Here is a 16,265-nt window from a genome sequence, read left to right as displayed (position 1 = left end):
GCGGCTGAAGAGATTCAGGTCCCTCAGTCTCCTCATCGGGCCTTACCTACAGGCCCCTAACCATAAGAGTGGCCCTCCTCTGGACCCTCTCAGGGTTATCCACATCCCTCTTGAAGTGCGGTGCCCAGAACTGGACACAGTACTCCAGCTGTGGTCTGACCAGTGCCGCGTAGAGGGGAAATATCACCTCCCTGGACGTGTTCATGATGCACCTGCTAATGCATGATAAGAGCGTGGTTAGCTTTACTGTTTACTTCGTCACACTGGCGGCTCATGTTCATCTTGGAGTCAACAATGACTCCGAGATCCCTTTCTGCCTCTGTGCTTTCAAGAGGGGAACTCCCCAGCCTGTATGTGTGCTGTGGATTCCTTCTCCCAAGGTGCAGCACCCTGCATTCATCTACGTTGAACCCCATCCTATTCTCGTCTGCCCACTTTTGTAGTCCGTCTAAATCTAGTTGCAGCCCCTCTCTCCCTTCAAGTGTGTCCACCTCGCCCCACATCTTAGTGTCATCAGCAAACTTGGACAGCGTGCTTTCCACTCCCTCGCCCAAATCGCTGATGAAGTTGTTAAACAGTGCGGGCCCGAGGACCAAGCCCTGGGGTACACCACTGCTCATATCTTGCCAGGCTGAGTACAACCTGCCCACCACTACTCTCTGGGTGCGCCCCATCAGCCAATTTTTTACCCATCCAACTGTGCAGGCATCAATGCCGCAGTCACTTAATTTGTTGATGAGGATGGGGTGAGAGACAGTGTCAAAGGCCTTCTTAAAGTCTAGAAAGACTACGTCCACAGCAACACCATCATCCAAGGATTTAGTTACTTGGTTGTAAAAGGCAATCAGGTTGGTCAGGCAGGACCTGCCTTTGGTGAAGCCATGCTGATTGCCCCTGAGCATGATCTCCCCTGCAGGCCCCCCACAAATGTGCTCCTTGATGATCCTCTCCAAGAGCTTCCCGAGCACCGAGGTGAGGCTTACAGGCCTATAATTACTTGATATATAATGTGATATAATACTATATCACATTATATACATACTATAGTATATATCATATTATACACACACACACCTTACTTAGCTAGTTGATAAGGGTGCATGTCTACCCTGCCTTCTGTCTTGATATTGTCATAATCTACCAGGACTGTGCTAGAAGCAGGAAATTCAAAGTGAAGGCTCCTCTATCTCTTGGGAGAGTACAGGAAGCCTGTGCGCTATGCTGTGTGTGAGTATTTCTGAATGTAATCTTATTTAGTTGCTCTGCAAGGGATGTCTATCTACCCTGCCTTCTGACTTGATGCTTTCCTGAACCCAAGTTCACTTCCTCAGATGCTGGGAAAAAACAGCCCAGAGCAGTGTGTGAAGTGGAAGGAGCAGTTAGAATGCAACACCATGGGCTGTCTCTGCAAAGATGGGAAGCGACGTGAAGCAGGTACCGTTCTAGGTGACAATCTGACTGAAACCATCAGGCGAGAAGGAAATATTGTCCCAGTATTTAAGACAACACTAGGTTTATACTCAAGAGTATAAAGCTAAATTCAGTGGAGCTTTATACTAGCCTAAGACATTGAAGTAATCAGGCCACCTTCCACTTCTCATACAATTTTTCCTCTGCTATAAGCATGAAATACTTTGTTACACCAAATAAGACTGGATCAAGTTGCCTTGCAAGCACGCCAACATTTAAAACCATTGAACCAATCACCATGCATGAGGAGAGGGTGAAATAAATAATAAAAACTTTAATTAGACTTCCAAGACTTGTTACAGTGCAAACAGTGAAACCTGTTTAATATACACAATACATTCACTCAGTATCGAATTGCAGAGCAGGCACCAAGTCATATTGTTCTGTACTCCCACTGCGGTGGACGCAGGCAGGCTAGTTGAGACATAGCTTACAGACCTTTTCCACTCCCCACACCCCATTCCAAAAAGCCATCTCATGGAGACCCTTGATTCCAGCATCGCAATTATTTTGAAACAATGGAAGTGTTGCTAAGACCCATTTCCCAGATTTCATCTTATGCACCAGTATTTAGGTATGAGACGGTTCAGATGGCACCCCCATATTTTCAAAAACAGCAAGATCAGAAGTGTGCCATCCTCTCAGGCCTAAATGCTTATGAAGTTACCTACAGGTGTTTGCACTTGGGGTTAAGACATGCACAGATCTCATCAGGAAACAATTACACCTGCTCACCAGATACCAGAAGGGGAATCATCTACTGCATGTTAAAATCAGCAGTATATCAGAAAGACTGGAGGGAGAGAGGTCACAAGACTAACTTGACAATATCCTATAACAGATAAGCAAACTTCAAGGAAGGCAGATACCGTACCACCGCAAATGGTCACAGCAGGTAAAGAACAGATTTCCTCCAGGGGACATTGGAGCAGAACCAACAAAAAGAAGGAAAGAAACCCAAAACCAACCAATATAAATAAAAGGTGCTTCAATTCCCTTGTGATTTATCTGTCACGACAGCAAAAAATGATCTAGCCATGAGCAGAAGGGCTGATGAATAGAAGACACTGTCTATTCTACTAGGAAATCCCTGGGGTAAGCCCCCACCTGAGTCAGATCTTAAAAGACCGAATGAAATAGAATTAGGCTTGGTCATTAAATAAAAGTGATCAATTAAGTCTGAAGGATGTGGGGAGAAGGAGGAATAATTTGAGGTGGGTATGAGATTGCAGGAGCTGCCTGTTGGACTCCAGGAAAGAGAGATTAATCAGGTTTTTCTGCAAAGTTATTCTGCCCCTTGTTGGAGTTAAATCCCGGCTAGTTCAACTGGATGGCCCTATGGACGGGCACCACTCACTTGAGATCAAGTCTGTTTCAGAGGAGAAGGTCAAGTCACTTCTAGATGCTACACATGGCACTAATATTTTTTCCAATGTATTTTAATATTACACACAATCCTTTTTGCTGCGTCATAGTTTCTCGGCTGGCGTGCTGTGGGAAAATGAAGTCTTCAAAGAAGAAAGTGCACCTGTGAGACCACGGAGATTGGCAAAAGACCCAAGAGGAAGTAGAGCGCTCAGAATTCATATCCTAACTGATGCAGTTCCAAACAAAATGCATCCCTTTAGAGTTTTGGGTTTTAATTATCTAAAGGACTGTGGGTGCTCTCATCTCATTAACCCAAATGTGACAGTGTCCCTTAAAAATGAAGCAGCTTCTTATCCTTCCTCCTGGCAGGTATGTGTCCCCAGATCCCAGTACCCCATCTCCTCTTGCAGATCAAGGCTTGAGACTCTCCCACAGTTGAACCGTGTGCAGCATCCAAAGACAGGATTAGCACCGTCATTGCAGAATCAGCTCTTCTGAAGCAAAGCAGGTTTCAAACACAAATCTTTTAGCAAGGAGGAAAAAACAAAAAAAAAAAAAAAAAAAAAATCAAACTGAGAAGGGCTCCTGTGAAGCACGCGATGCTTTCAGCAGGTTTGTCCCAGTGGCTCAGGTGTGAAATCTCTCATTTGAAGAGCCCAGTCCTTTGTAGTGTGTTACCAGCTTCTCTGGCCCAGCTGGAAACGGCTCATCAGCTATTCTATCGAGAAATGGTAGGGTGTGAAATGTAGTTCCTTACAGCTAAATTCCATCTCTCCTTGATTTCAGTAACAGCTACTATGGGGGCCTCTGAAGGGAGATTTCTGGCCAGTTGGCTCGTGCTTTTCAGTCCCTTTAGGATAAAATTTCTAGCAGCCGCAACACACAATGTTCGGTTAGACCAGTTCTGCAGCGCACCGTTCAATTATTAGAACAAGGAGAGTTACCAAGAGCGACACAGCTCCTGAGATTTCAAGAGTTACCCATTAGAAACCGCAAGTTACCTGCCTGAGTTAGGAAAACCAGTTTTCCAATGAAGGATGGTTTGTTTCTTTTGGGATGTCATTTCTTTTTGCACTTATCAAAGTGCTGAGGCTGACAAAACATAACAAACAATATTAATCTATATAACCGTTAGGCGTACTTCATACCATGTTTGCAAGTATACACACACAGAAGCTCCTTTTCCCCCTGATACCGTCACAAGTCCTGGAGCAGATGAGAAGCCCAAGAAGTCTGAATCTCTTTCTTTTTCCAGGTTCACCATTTCAACCATGCCCCCTCACCCCAAAAGTTTGTGTGGAAACCCCCTTTGTCCATCCTTTTAAGGGACCGTACACCAGATCAAGGATGGGAGTATGCTGAAGAAGGGAGTTCTAGACTTTGTATTCCTGCACAGATCCCACAAGAGGATAGAGGCAAGACAAGATGTTGGACTGTACCAGCTAGTTGCCTCCAGGCACATTTTTTACCTGTAGCATCTCTTCCTGCTCAGTCTTAGTTTGAAAACCAAGTGCACGATGTCTTAGCACCTTTGCAGTGATGGTTTCATCTTCAGATCACCCCCCAGGTGACCTGGAGCATGGAGATTCAGTGATTTACTCATGTTTTGTGGGGAAGGTGATTTGTGTTGCACCCCAGAGTTGACTGTACTCTCTTCATTGCAGCAGGTGTCAAATAGCAGAGGTTTGGGGCCTGTGAGAAGCCCACACCATGGGGGCTATAAAGACCAGCAGAGCTCGAGTGAGAGGAGAGCCCATCAGCAGAAGTCAAGACTGAATACTCCATTAAGAGAGTGAGACCTACAACAGGTAGCCAGGTACCAGCCCTAAATAGATACACCAGCCACGTGGAAGCAACTGCTTAGAAGCAACAGACTTGATCTTACCCAGCCCTGGTTCTTATGACAAGCTGGGGTCAGCAACGCTTCTGGCTTGGCTTCCACCCTGTCATGAGGCACGAACCTGGAGTAATGTGATCAATGCAGCAGAATCCAAGGTGGGACTCTGCTTTCCAGCTGGATCAAGAGGGAGGGGAGGAGTCCCAGCTTGAAAGAAGTCTCCTCACAGCAAGAGGAAATTCTCCATCCCTTTGATCACCTGCACAGATCTATTTAGTCTCAAGGAGCCAAAACATGCACGTCTATCCAGCCTGCACGGGGTGGGGCAGCAGCACACATCTTCCTCCCATTTTGCTTCAGCTCAATCCAGTCCCAGCCATGCTCAGACGTTCCCACCAGATTCTGGATTGGTTTGTCCCTGAAGATGCTGCAAGGGGGGCAGGGGCAGGGAGACGATGACAACAGCAGCCGTTTCCACAGGACGTAGAATATTTACACTCACAATTTACAAGGCCACAGAAAAACCTGGCAGTCCCTTCAATAAACAAGACTTCCCACTCAGAAATAAAAGAAATATATATATAGCTGATTAAAATCTGCAGTAGGTGTCATAATTGCCATGGGCTATAATGAAAAGCCAACTCAAATGATACTTAACTCTAGCGCGCATCAACAGCTACTAGTCAGACATTTGGAAGAAGAGCGAGGAAGTGAAACTGATTCCAAGAATATACAAAAAAAGAGAAAATTATGTACAGATCTATTCAGAAAGTGGTCGGCACGGCTTCTGAGACCGTGCCAGGCTTCTGCTACACTTCTCCCCCATCTGCTACAGGAAAAATGTGGGTGTCTGGAAAAAGTTTTGCTCATTTTTTATAGAAACAAACTAATAGATTACAGATTTTTCCAATTCCCCTCTATCAAAACCAGTGCTATTGGCACACTTTCCAATGGGGGCCCCGGTAGAGTTTGCTGGGATTCGCCCTGCTGAGACGTTTGGCAAAGATTAAAATCCACGTAAAGACTAAAACTTTGTCACTGTGTGAAACCCTAGTCTCTTTAATTTAAAAATAGGGGCTCAGAAATGGGTCAGGCTTACTCGCACACTTGGGTGCTTGGGAATGAATCATCACAGGCCAAAGATGCTGCATTTTGGAGCCAGAACTCACAGCAGCAGGTTGGATTGGCGGCCGAATCTGAAGAGACAGATGCTTCCATCTTCTGGCGTGAAGCCTGGACAAGCCTGCAATCAAGACCTGGCTGCGCCTCCGATGAGCTTTCAACCGTGATAATGGCCCAAAAGACATGGGGTTTGTAAGGTTTCTCCCTCACTGTTTGCTACCAGTGTCTTGAGTCCATGAACTCTGGGCGGAGACTCAGCTTCTTCAGCGTTTCGTAGCCTACCACAATGACGATGGTGGAAGGGGTAGCTGAGATGATGCGGGCGGAGAGGCCTTTTGTTAGGCCCCAGGGGCCTTCCTCTGCCATGAGCTGCTTGAACGTGAGGATGATGGAGTTCTTGCCTTCCACCTGCAAAGCCCAGAAGGAGACGGTTAGGAGAGGGAGCTGTGTGGAGAGGCCTCTCCAGCAGGATACTCGAGTGGTGTCAGGGACAGCAGCTCCAAGCACAGCTCACTAAGAGGTTACTTTGCAACACCAGCGAGACAGTCCTGCCCTGCCCTCACCCCTGCCTCAACATCCAGCTGCTGTTTGGTTTTCATGTGATGCAAAAACAGAGGAACTAGCAAGCCAGAGCAGACTAGCAGGCCATCCGGCCCAGTGTCCTGGCTAAGGAGCGAGAGCCAACTAGAGGAACCAGGAAGGAACTTAAAAGGCCAGGATGGGGTTTCTCCAAATACTGAATTAGTCCCTGCCTTGGGATCCCTACTCTCAAGCAACAGCTGGTCACCCAGCTCTCCAGCCTGTGCATCAGTGGAGTTCCCAGCCCCTGGATTTCATGCCCTACCATGACGGGCACTGTCACTGTTCAGACACGCAGGGTGCAGCAGCCAACAAGACTAGCGCACCACGCCTGACCTCCTGTTCCTCCTCCAGCTTCACAACTGCCTTCTGCTGCTTGCACTGCAAATATGCCCATCCAGGCCTCGTGCTATGACCCTGTCTGTCCCACAGCTTCTCTTGCTGGGGGGGCCAGGGCTGACACAATGACCCAAGCTTTCCCCTTAGTCTCAGGCTCCTCCGTGATCCCCAACCCACTAAGCTGGTTGTTGATCTTTAATCTCATCACCAGGGAAGTATCCGATTAGTCACAGGCAAGACTAAGTCCAGCTGCCTTAAAGGGCCACATTCCCTCAAGCGAACAGCTCCAATGATATACTGATTAGGGAGAGAGGGAGAGTGAGGCATGGAGAGGAAGGCTAAGACCCCCAAATGTGCCACAACCCATGGAAGCACCCAGCACTAAATGTTTGCAGACACTGAGAAGCGATTAAGCAACTCCCCTGAGACAGCAGGGATCAGGGGCAGAGCTGGTACCAGGGCCCACATCACATATTCCCCAGTCTTGCTGCTCTTGAGGCCACGCCAGGCCAGGCCCTCACCTGTACACGAGCCCGGATGACATCCATTGGGTTGGTGAGTGTGGAGGCCGTGGCAGCAGCAAGCGGGCCCGAAATGGCTTGGAGGAGGAGGTGTGGACAGTCCTTTGGCGTCAGGCGTGAGAGCTGTTCTGGGAACAGGAGGCAGAGGGATGTTATGGACACAGGCGTGGCCATGGATGGATCCCTGACTGCTCTGTACCAGCTTCATGTGGCATCTGCACTCCCCACCAGCACCTCTCAAAAAAGCAGGATCACCAACACACAGGGGCTACATGTCCCTCAGCATCCCACGTCCACTCTGTCAGGAAGGTAAGACCCTCTTCCTCCAGGGACACGGGGCCTGTGTCCTGCTCCCGTGACCAAGTAGCGAGGATATTAGGAGCTTCTTGCAAAGATCAGCAATAAAGTGACTCTTCCTTTAGCTTCTGCAGCCAATTCCCAACCTTGCACCCTGCAGCAGCCCAGCAGAGGGAATGAACCCTCAACCATGAGATATGCTTGGTGGCTTGCTATACAGAAAACCCTTTCCAGTCAGCAGCTGCAGCTCTGATCTAACTTAGGCCCCAGCATACCATGATGGCCCCTCCCCAGGTCATGGCAAAAAATCTTCTTTCACCTACCTGCATAGAAGTGATAGAAGGGCCACCACACAGCGCTGTTGGGAATATAGGTGAGCAGAGAGGCCACATAGCCCCTGTAGAAGCCCCTCAACCCGTCGGCCTTGAAGATCTGCACAATGACCTCCTTGGTCTGGCCAAAGACAAGGGCCCGCTTACAGTCTGAGTTCTGGATACGGAATCTGCCCATCGTCTCGCCTTTACGCTGCATCATGAGGTGCTGAGAGACTATATCGATGGGCACTGTGATGCTCTGAGCCACCAGTGAGGCCGAGCCACCGGCCACCAGTGACTTGACCGTGTTGCTATTGCTGTAGCATGCCACGTACTTGCGGGTGAGCTCGTAGGTGGTCACATAGCACTGGCCCGAAATGAGAGTGAAGGTGTTGACCAGGAAGCCACGGTACAGCCCAGATGCCCCCTCCGTCCGCAAAATCTTGACGAAGGCGTCGAAAGTGCCATTGTAGAGGCTCTTGCCCTTCTGGACCTGCAGGCGCGTGCGGATGAGCGTGAAGGGGTAAACGCTCACCCGGATCATCATGGTCATGCAGATGCCGAACACATAGAACTTCTTCTTGTCCAGATGTTCCCATTCGATGATCTGGATGTTTCGTTTGTCCTGCATGGCTCCCTGCAGCAGACAGGGGGAAAATGAATGCCCAGGGGATATGCCACTCCATGACTGCCTCGCGCAGGCCCAGCCCTACTGGGACCCTTCAAGCTAGCCAAGGTGCTGAATGAAAGCTACCTTGGAACCAAATTACTGCTACAAGCAATGGCAGGGGTGGGTTCAATGGAATGAAACCAAATTACTGCTACAAGCAATGGCAGGGGGGGGTTCAATGGAAAGGGGGTTCTAGGCTCTCAGGCAACAAAATGTTGTTTTGAGGATGCCACCATTGGCTAAGAGCCAACCTGCAGGCAAGGTTTTGCATTCAAAGATCAACACAAAGCAGAAGATGGGGACAGGAACATATCGGGCGAGATGTGCAGCTGGCTTACTTGTGCCTCAAGCATAGATGAGTCCACATTATGATTACTCCATCCAAGATGTTGCAGGACCCTGGGGGTAGGTATTGCTGTGTCTGCCAGGTAACAGGAGCAGGAGCTCAGCCTTGGTCTGATATGCCAGGCACAGGATGGGACCTGCTGGTCATATCACACCAGCTCTCCAGAGCAGGGGAGATGCTTTGGCACATCACTTCACCTCTTTGTGCCAGGATTTCTCCCTCTCACACAGCCTGCCAACTTGTGTGCAGTGCAGTGAGATGTGAGCACAGGGATACAGCACGTGTGCCGACTGTTACCTTCTAGCGAACTTGCAGAGGAGGAGAACCGATGGGCAACCAATGCCGCTTCCTCCTGGTCATTCTGAGCTCCCGGCTGCTGCTGGCCTCCAAGATCCTGCCCTCCAGGTCCCAGGGTGTCTGCAAAGCAAAGGGCAAGACATGCGGTTTCCGAGCACGTCCCCACACTCCCTGCACAAGTCACACCTGTCTGCTTTCCTTGCCCCTCCCACCTTCCCCTGCCCACAGAGCCTGGAAACACAAGTTCATGGAGAAGTGAAGAGAGGGGGCTGGAAGGAGGAAGACAAGGAGGAAACAAGAGCAGAGATTCAGGTGGGCCTGGAAGGTATGTCTGGGAAGAAAGTGTTAATGGAGATCCCCAGATCAAGGAGCTCCCAGCCTGGAAAAAGTGGCTGGCTGTACTTTACAGCTTAGGTGAGCAAAGATCATCAGCCCTTGGGTTACTAGCTAGTCCTCCCTGCCACTAGCACCCTGCAGCAGCTGGCAACCCATCTGCCTTGGCAGCATGCAGGGGGCAGGTCACCAGGCTCAGAGCTGGGAAGACACTTCACAGGCCATCGGGATCTCTTGCAGCAGGATGAGACAGCTGGCACTGCCTATCTAGCCCAGATCCCCTCACCTGACAACCCATCCTCTTATTACTGCTGCCCTGATTGCCACACCATGCCACAACTGCAGTCCTGCCATCTGGAGCAGGCTGAGCTCTTTGGAGAGGTTGGCTACAACCTTCAATGGGTCCACAGGCAAAGCAAAGAGACTCTTTGCTGAACCTAACCAGGGCAAAGAGAAGACAGGACCAGAGCAGGTCCCTGGGAACTCCACTGTCTCAGTTCCCTCTGCTGGGAGCGGTAAAGTCACTGCCCAGGCAGAACTTGGGGAACACAGACAGGTACGGATTCAGGCCCTTTTCCCGTAGACACTGGCTCTAAGACTCCAGTTTCTGGGCAGGTGCCAGGAAAGTAGGAGATAAAGTGTCTGCAGCAAATTCCCCTCTGCTGCAGGTGTTCCATGACCCTAACAGACCCAGGCAGGCCATGATCCCAGGGGAGCTCATGCCCCATGCAGCAGATCCGAGAGCAGCTTTGGAATCTGTCCCAGTCGGACAGCAGGGCACCCGCTCTCTCCCTAAGACACCTTTGCTCTCTCCAGCTCTAGTTTCTTTAGCCAAGCCAGATCCTTCAGTTTGTTTCCTCCTATCAGCAGCAACAGATTTGCATACAATTAAAATGCAACTCTGCTTCAAACCTGCACTGAAGGATGGGAAGGGGCAACCTGCAGATGGCAGCAGTAGCTTGACAGGAATTCATGAGATGCTGCAGCTCCCGGGGTGCTGCAGTTACAGCCCCCTTCCATGATAGGGTATTGCTGGTTTTAAGGGTTCCCTCCATGCCTGGGTATCTGCAGTCTCCAAAACTGAGGTCATGCAACAATGAAGTGCAAGAACTTGCAAGGGTGCAGGTTGTAGCTGTGTTGGTCTAAAGGCATAGGACACTGCCCACAGCTGAGGATGCTCCATTAGTAGCTCTGGAAGGCATAAGCACATATGCAAGTCCTGTACTAACAAATGCTCTATGATCCCTGAAGTATCCACCCAAGAAGCCTAACAAAGGCTGTGTTAATACTGAAATACTGGAGAAGGCCAAGTTTTTATGATTTGCAGTTACATAAAAGCTTCTTTTGCACAGTTCTAGCTGTATAAAGGTGCCTTAAATCTGTGTAACCATAAAGTCTTGAATACACACAGGGCCATTCAAGACCAACTAGCTAATCCCCAAGTACCTCCACCTGTGGACTCTCTGGTAAGTGTCAACATGCAGAGTTCTTCGGAAGCAGCTGCCACACTTCAAATTCACACCTGTGCTTAAACCAAACTTCCTTTCAAGCAGAGATGAGCCCTAATTTATGCATTCTTTCAAGCCAGTGCCAAAGCGTAAGAGTCCAGATCTTGCGCTCCAACAGTGCAGCTCAGGTAATTTGGACTCTATGGGTGAGTTCCCATGGAGAAGGCAACTTATATAATTGCTTCTCCCTTTGGAACTCACCAGAGAGGATTTTGAGATGAGGAAGTACTGGCAAAAAAAGGGCTTTTCTGCTAGGGAAGAAAAGTATTTGCTTGCTATTAGCCAACAAAATATTTATCCAGCATCAGCACAGCGTTAGGAGCTGGTCACAACTTCTGGCAATGGGCAACGAGACCAAAGAGCAGATGGTATCTACAAAATAAGAGTCTAAAGGGGAAGCCCCAACACCTCTCTTTTACCCAGTGCAAATATAAAACCTTGCCTCAATGTCAGTTACTCTCATAGCCAAACAGAGTAAATAATACAGCAAAAACTAGACCATGAAATCTGTGCCAGGAAAGTTCAGTGTCCACCTCATTGATGTGGGGACAGTTTGACCACTATACAGATGCCTGTCACAGGGCAGCCTCTTTTATTGGACCAGCTGCATAGCTGGGAGAGATTCTAGACCAGGTTTCAGGTGCGAGGTGCCCTTCCTCAGGTCATGGCTACAGACAGCTGTATGGGAAAAGGAATATGTGATAAGCCCCTGACCCCAGTGGGGTTTTGCTGGGGGTACCTCCAATTTAATGCTCCACAAAAAGAAATCCACAGCTCTACCCAATGCTGTTAGACCCGTGGAACTCCGTCACAGGTGAACCCCACACCCCACCAAGTGCCACTCCAATCCCCCTTCCTCTGCCCCATCTGTGGCTCTGGATTCTACTCTCAGTCCTGTACTCCCTGCCTGATCTGCTGCTCTGCTTCCCTCCTTGTGCTCCCTGCCTGATCTGCTGCTCTGCTTTCTGGTTCCTGCCCTATCTGCCACCATGCTCTCTGATCTCTCCCCAGTTTGCTGCAGACCACACACAAAGACTGCCCATGCCACAGACTGGCCACCCCTGCTATAGCACATGCCATGTTAGGCTTGACAGGCACGCGTGTGCGTGCCCCCACCCAGAAGGGAACACATTTATGCAAGCAAACCAGATCTGTCCACAGCATTAAAAAGCGCACACACCCCAGGAGGCCTGTCCACCAGTTTAAGTTCTCTAATGTTTTGTTTTTACAAAGAAACCACAAGCTATTTGGCAGAAGTGACTGCTACTTCCTTTATCTCTCATTAATAAGCACCTCCATTCAGGACCAAAATCTAGCAGGCAGTGCTGTTTTAATCCCATGGCCCACAGGCAAAGGAAGCACACTGGGGGAGGAGGGAAGAGAAGGAACACATCACCAGCTATGCCCCGATTTTAACACAGCCAGGATTTCACCTGTAGTTTAACACAAGGGGAGCTTTTCCAGGATTAAGATTGTACCTAGCACTTAGAGGGCCTTACTCAATGTAATCATCCCACCAAACATCTCCCCAGCCAGACATCCCCTTTCCAACTTCTACACTTCTCCCAAAAAAGGCAAAAATAATTGCCAAATGATCCTGCCCAGGCCCTTCAGATCCCAGAGTAGGACACGGAAAGTCTACATTCATATGCTCTCAGCTGTCTTTCCCCAAAATCTTTGGGGGCTGGGAAGCCAAAAGGCATACTTTACAGCTGCACAGAAATTAGGCTGGTGTTTATAATGGTATTTTAGAGACCTCCCACCCCTTGCTGAGAACAGAAGGAAACATAATCCTGCCTTGTGTTTACAAGCACGTCAGGGAGCAGGACTCCTGGGTTCCTGCTCCTGGCTCTGTTGCAGCCCTGCTGTGTGGCCCCAGACAAGTCATTTCACCTTTCTGTGCCTCAGTTTCTCCAGACCTTTCTTACCTACCGGGAAGAGTGTGATGGCAAAGCATGAAGGGGACCTCAGAGGGCAAATGCAGGGCTTTTTCTTTGGAAACCCCAACCCAAACTTGCTGCATTTCCTGGGAGGAAAGGACGCCTGTCTCGGGATAACCCCAGTACTGCTAAACTCTCCTTTGAGTGCTTGGACACTGGCTGCAAACACCTTGCTACGAACTGAAGAGGCCAGAGCAGGCTTCCCACCTCATCTCAAACAGTCGGGAGGGACAACCTGTTCCCCTTCAGCACAGGCCGGCCCATCCCTGCGGCAAGCTCGTTCTGCTGCTGCTGTATTGAAATGCCACTCTTTGGCCAATGGCTTTTGTCTGCTCTCAGTTTGGGGAGCTTTTCTGTGCAGCATACTAATGCCTGGACTCAAAGACCTGGGAGGCATCCAGAAATGGGCCGAGCCAGGATCCGTGCTGCTCCATGCACCGCCGCCTGCGAGGTCTCTCCCAGGCAGGAAAGCCAGGGGACCCAGCAGCAAATCGAGCAAGTCACTCTTTAACTCTCATCCCAGCACCGCACTAAATGCACCCAGGGTTGGGGAGATGGAGCCTCTGCCAGCCCCAGCTGCTGCCTATTTTTCAACCCCTTTTATCCATGGGTCCAAAGCAGCTTTGAGGGCATGAAATCCAGATGGGTCTGTGACCGAAACAGAGCTGGCAGGTTTTGGCCAGAGGGGTTTGCTGTAGGTGCCACCTTCAGATGCACCCAAAGCAACCTCCTCGCTCGCTGCTCCTTTCTGTCACCCCAGCAGCTGCACTCCCATCAACCCGCTCCTCCCCGCCCCCACAATTACCCCCAGGCCTCTCTCAACTGCCCCTCCTGCCCCTGCACCCCCCAAGTCCTTCTCTTCAGAAGCACCCTCCACTTTCCCCTCTGACCGCCTCCCCCCAGCAGTGCCCCACAAATACCTCCCTCCCCAAGCTGCCCCCCAGCCAGGCAGCTCCAGGTGAGCCCCCCAGCTCCTCCCCAGCCTCCCAAGGGAGCCCTGCCATTAAAGCCTCTCCTTGGGCCCGCCCCACCCACCTCCCCGGCACCATCCTCAAGCTGGGTCTGGACCCCAGACCACCTCCCTGCCCCCCAGCTGGACCCCCAGGCCCCTCCCACCCCAGAGACAGACCCCCAACCGCCCCCCGGACCCCAGCCCCCCACAGCTAGGCCCCAAATCCTTTCCCCCAGCTGGATCTCAGACCACAGGCCCCCTCCACGCACTCACCTGGGGCGGGCGCCCCCCGGCCCCCACGCCTCCCCCCGCCCCATGGCGGCGCCCCCACACGCCCGGGCCAGGCTTCCAGGCGGAAGTGAGCGCGCGAGGGCGGGGCTCGGCCGCTCGGCCAATCAGCATCGCGGCGTCGCCCTCATGTTCAGTGCAGGCAGAAGCTCGCGCCGGCCAGGGCGCCGCGCGCTTCCTCACCACAGCAAAGATGGCGACCAAAGGCTCCGCCCCAGACAAAGATGGCTCCTCGGGGGTGGGGGTTGGCCGAATGGAGCATGCGCAGACACCGCGGTCCCTCCTCGGTGTTACATCACCGGCTTGAAGGGCCACCCTGAGTTCATGGCTCTTAAAGGGCCAGAACCATATCAAGACTCTTAAAGGGCCAGAAGCGTAATTACCTTGCCTGATTGTCCTATGACCCCTTCCCCAGACCTCAGCTGTGGTCTCATGCTCTCCTCTTGGGATCCCTGTCCAGTTTTCCCACCAGTTCCCAAGACCACTGCAATTGCAGTTCAATTGCCCCGTGCCTTGGTTTCTCCATCTATCGAAGGGGAACAACGGACCCCTTTTTTTGTATTACGCAGCAGCACCGCGCACGAGACTTCAGCATTGCTGCAGGGGTGTGGGTTGTTGCCAGGTTTCCGGAAATGCACACACCAACTGCAGAGGCTTCCTGAAACCCGAAAGCTTGCTAAGAAAATTTTTGTCCAACTATTTAAGTTGGTCTAATAAAAGATATCGGATTCACCCAAAGAACCTTGTTTGCCTTCTGCGCTGTTGTAAACTCTTCCTTCTCTTTCAGCAGGGGCTTCTCTTCCCCTCTTCTCGCACGCTGTTGCTGTTAAAAGGCCTCCACCCCAGAGCCGGCTGCTTTTCCCACAGGTTGGAAAGTAATAAAACAGCCTGTGCGTCGAGCTCCTTTGCAATGAACAGTGCTCAGTTAATAGAGTTATCTCCCTTGCCCTACTCCTTTGCACCGGGGCAAAGCTGCAGCAGCATTTTATGTCCTTTTGGAGCAATGTCCATGACCACACCCCAAGGTAGAGAAATCAGGCCTTTTCCTCTCCTAGTGTCGGCAGGCTCCTAAAATAGCAATTAAAGCAGCTGCACAACAGCATCACATTCTCTTTTTAATAAAAATAAAACGTATAAAAGATGAGGAAGATTTACATCTTGGTTTTTTTTTCTCTCTGTTTTATAAAATCAGGTTAAACACAATCACATAAGCAGCCAAGGGCCAAGTTGCCTACTGCGGCCAATCAGCCCAGCTCTGGGGGTGTGAACCTGCGGAGCTGGGCTGATTTACCCCAGGTGGGCTCCAGGGATCTGGCACTGAGGAAGTAGCACATGGCACAGAGACAGGGATTTGCAAGGCAGAGAGGCAGGGCTGAGCTGGGGGTTGGTTTTCCCAGTTAAGTAAGATTTCAGGCACTCCAGAGAAGTCGGCTGTGGATTGCAGGGGAACTGGGACACGAGGTTACACACACAGACCACGTGTTCACGGCACTAAGGCATGTGGATCTTGGCGTCAAATCCCTAACGGAGACCAGCCACCGGCGCTTGGGAAGAAGCCACGCTCAAATCTGGGCCCCCTCTTCTGTGACAGCCACTGGAGTTTTACCACGTGAGAGAGCAAGCAAGCTCTGTGATGAAACAGGCACGTTTTACAGGGAAAGGGATGAGGGAAAGCGTTTCCCTATGTTTCAGAGGCTGCTGGGCACTGATCGCACTCTTGCTCCAGATCTGGTGAGATCTGGGGTTTGTCCTGCTTATAGGAAACAGCCACAATTGACAAGGGCACTAGTGTAAATAGCCACAATTGACAAGGGGACAAAGACACAGGCGGCTGCAATCAGCAGGGCCAAAGCTCCTACACGCCTCTGGGTGAGTGAGGATCTGCCCCTAGTGCCAACAAAGCCTGAAAAGCCACTTGTGCTATAATCTGCAGCACAACTGTGGTCTTCGGGCAGTGTGTAGCTGAGTTGGCGGTTCACAGCAGGCCTGATGAGTGGTCCTTGAAAGAAAGCCCCCGGACAGACTCCTCTTGCTTCCCAGGCTTGCATTGCCTGACATACTCCAGCCTTGCAGCTTTCAGGGAG

At 50.7% G+C, this 16,265-nt stretch overlaps 1 protein-coding gene across 12 annotated transcripts; it reads right to left on the bottom strand.

The window, feature by feature from the left end:
• Positions 1 to 1,717: 1,717 nt before the first annotated feature.
• SLC25A44 (solute carrier family 25 member 44) lies at positions 1,718 to 15,152 on the bottom strand. Of its 12 annotated transcripts, none has more exons than XR_003092306.1 (5): positions 9,161 to 13,777; positions 7,857 to 8,484; positions 7,138 to 7,359; positions 3,840 to 6,205; positions 1,718 to 3,361 (listed from the first exon to the last, which is right to left on the bottom strand). XR_003092306.1 is itself a non-coding variant. In XM_025195025.1 (5 exons), exons 3-5 carry the CDS (start codon positions 8,476 to 8,478, stop codon positions 5,955 to 5,957), a joined length of 1,095 nt encoding a protein of 364 aa, XP_025050810.1. In that variant the 5' UTR covers positions 8,479 to 8,484; positions 9,161 to 9,280; positions 14,924 to 15,152; the 3' UTR covers positions 1,718 to 5,954. The 12 variants fall into 12 exon arrangements, 10 of the variants coding, with proteins under 10 accessions (XP_025050810.1, XP_025050808.1, XP_025050804.1 ...); XR_003092307.1 differs by having other exon boundaries at positions 1,718 to 5,391; positions 5,845 to 6,205; XM_025195025.1 differs by adding an exon at positions 14,924 to 15,152 and having other exon boundaries at positions 1,718 to 6,205; positions 9,161 to 9,280.
• Between the last annotated feature and the right edge of the window lie 1,113 nt (positions 15,153 to 16,265).

Source organism: Alligator sinensis, unplaced genomic scaffold, assembly GCF_000455745.1.
Source record: "Alligator sinensis unplaced genomic scaffold, ASM45574v1 scaffold811_2, whole genome shotgun sequence".
Classification (NCBI taxonomy): domain Eukaryota; kingdom Metazoa; phylum Chordata; order Crocodylia; family Alligatoridae; genus Alligator; species Alligator sinensis.
The sequence above is the reverse complement of the archived record's forward strand: the minus strand, read 5'-3'. Positions and strand labels throughout refer to the sequence as shown.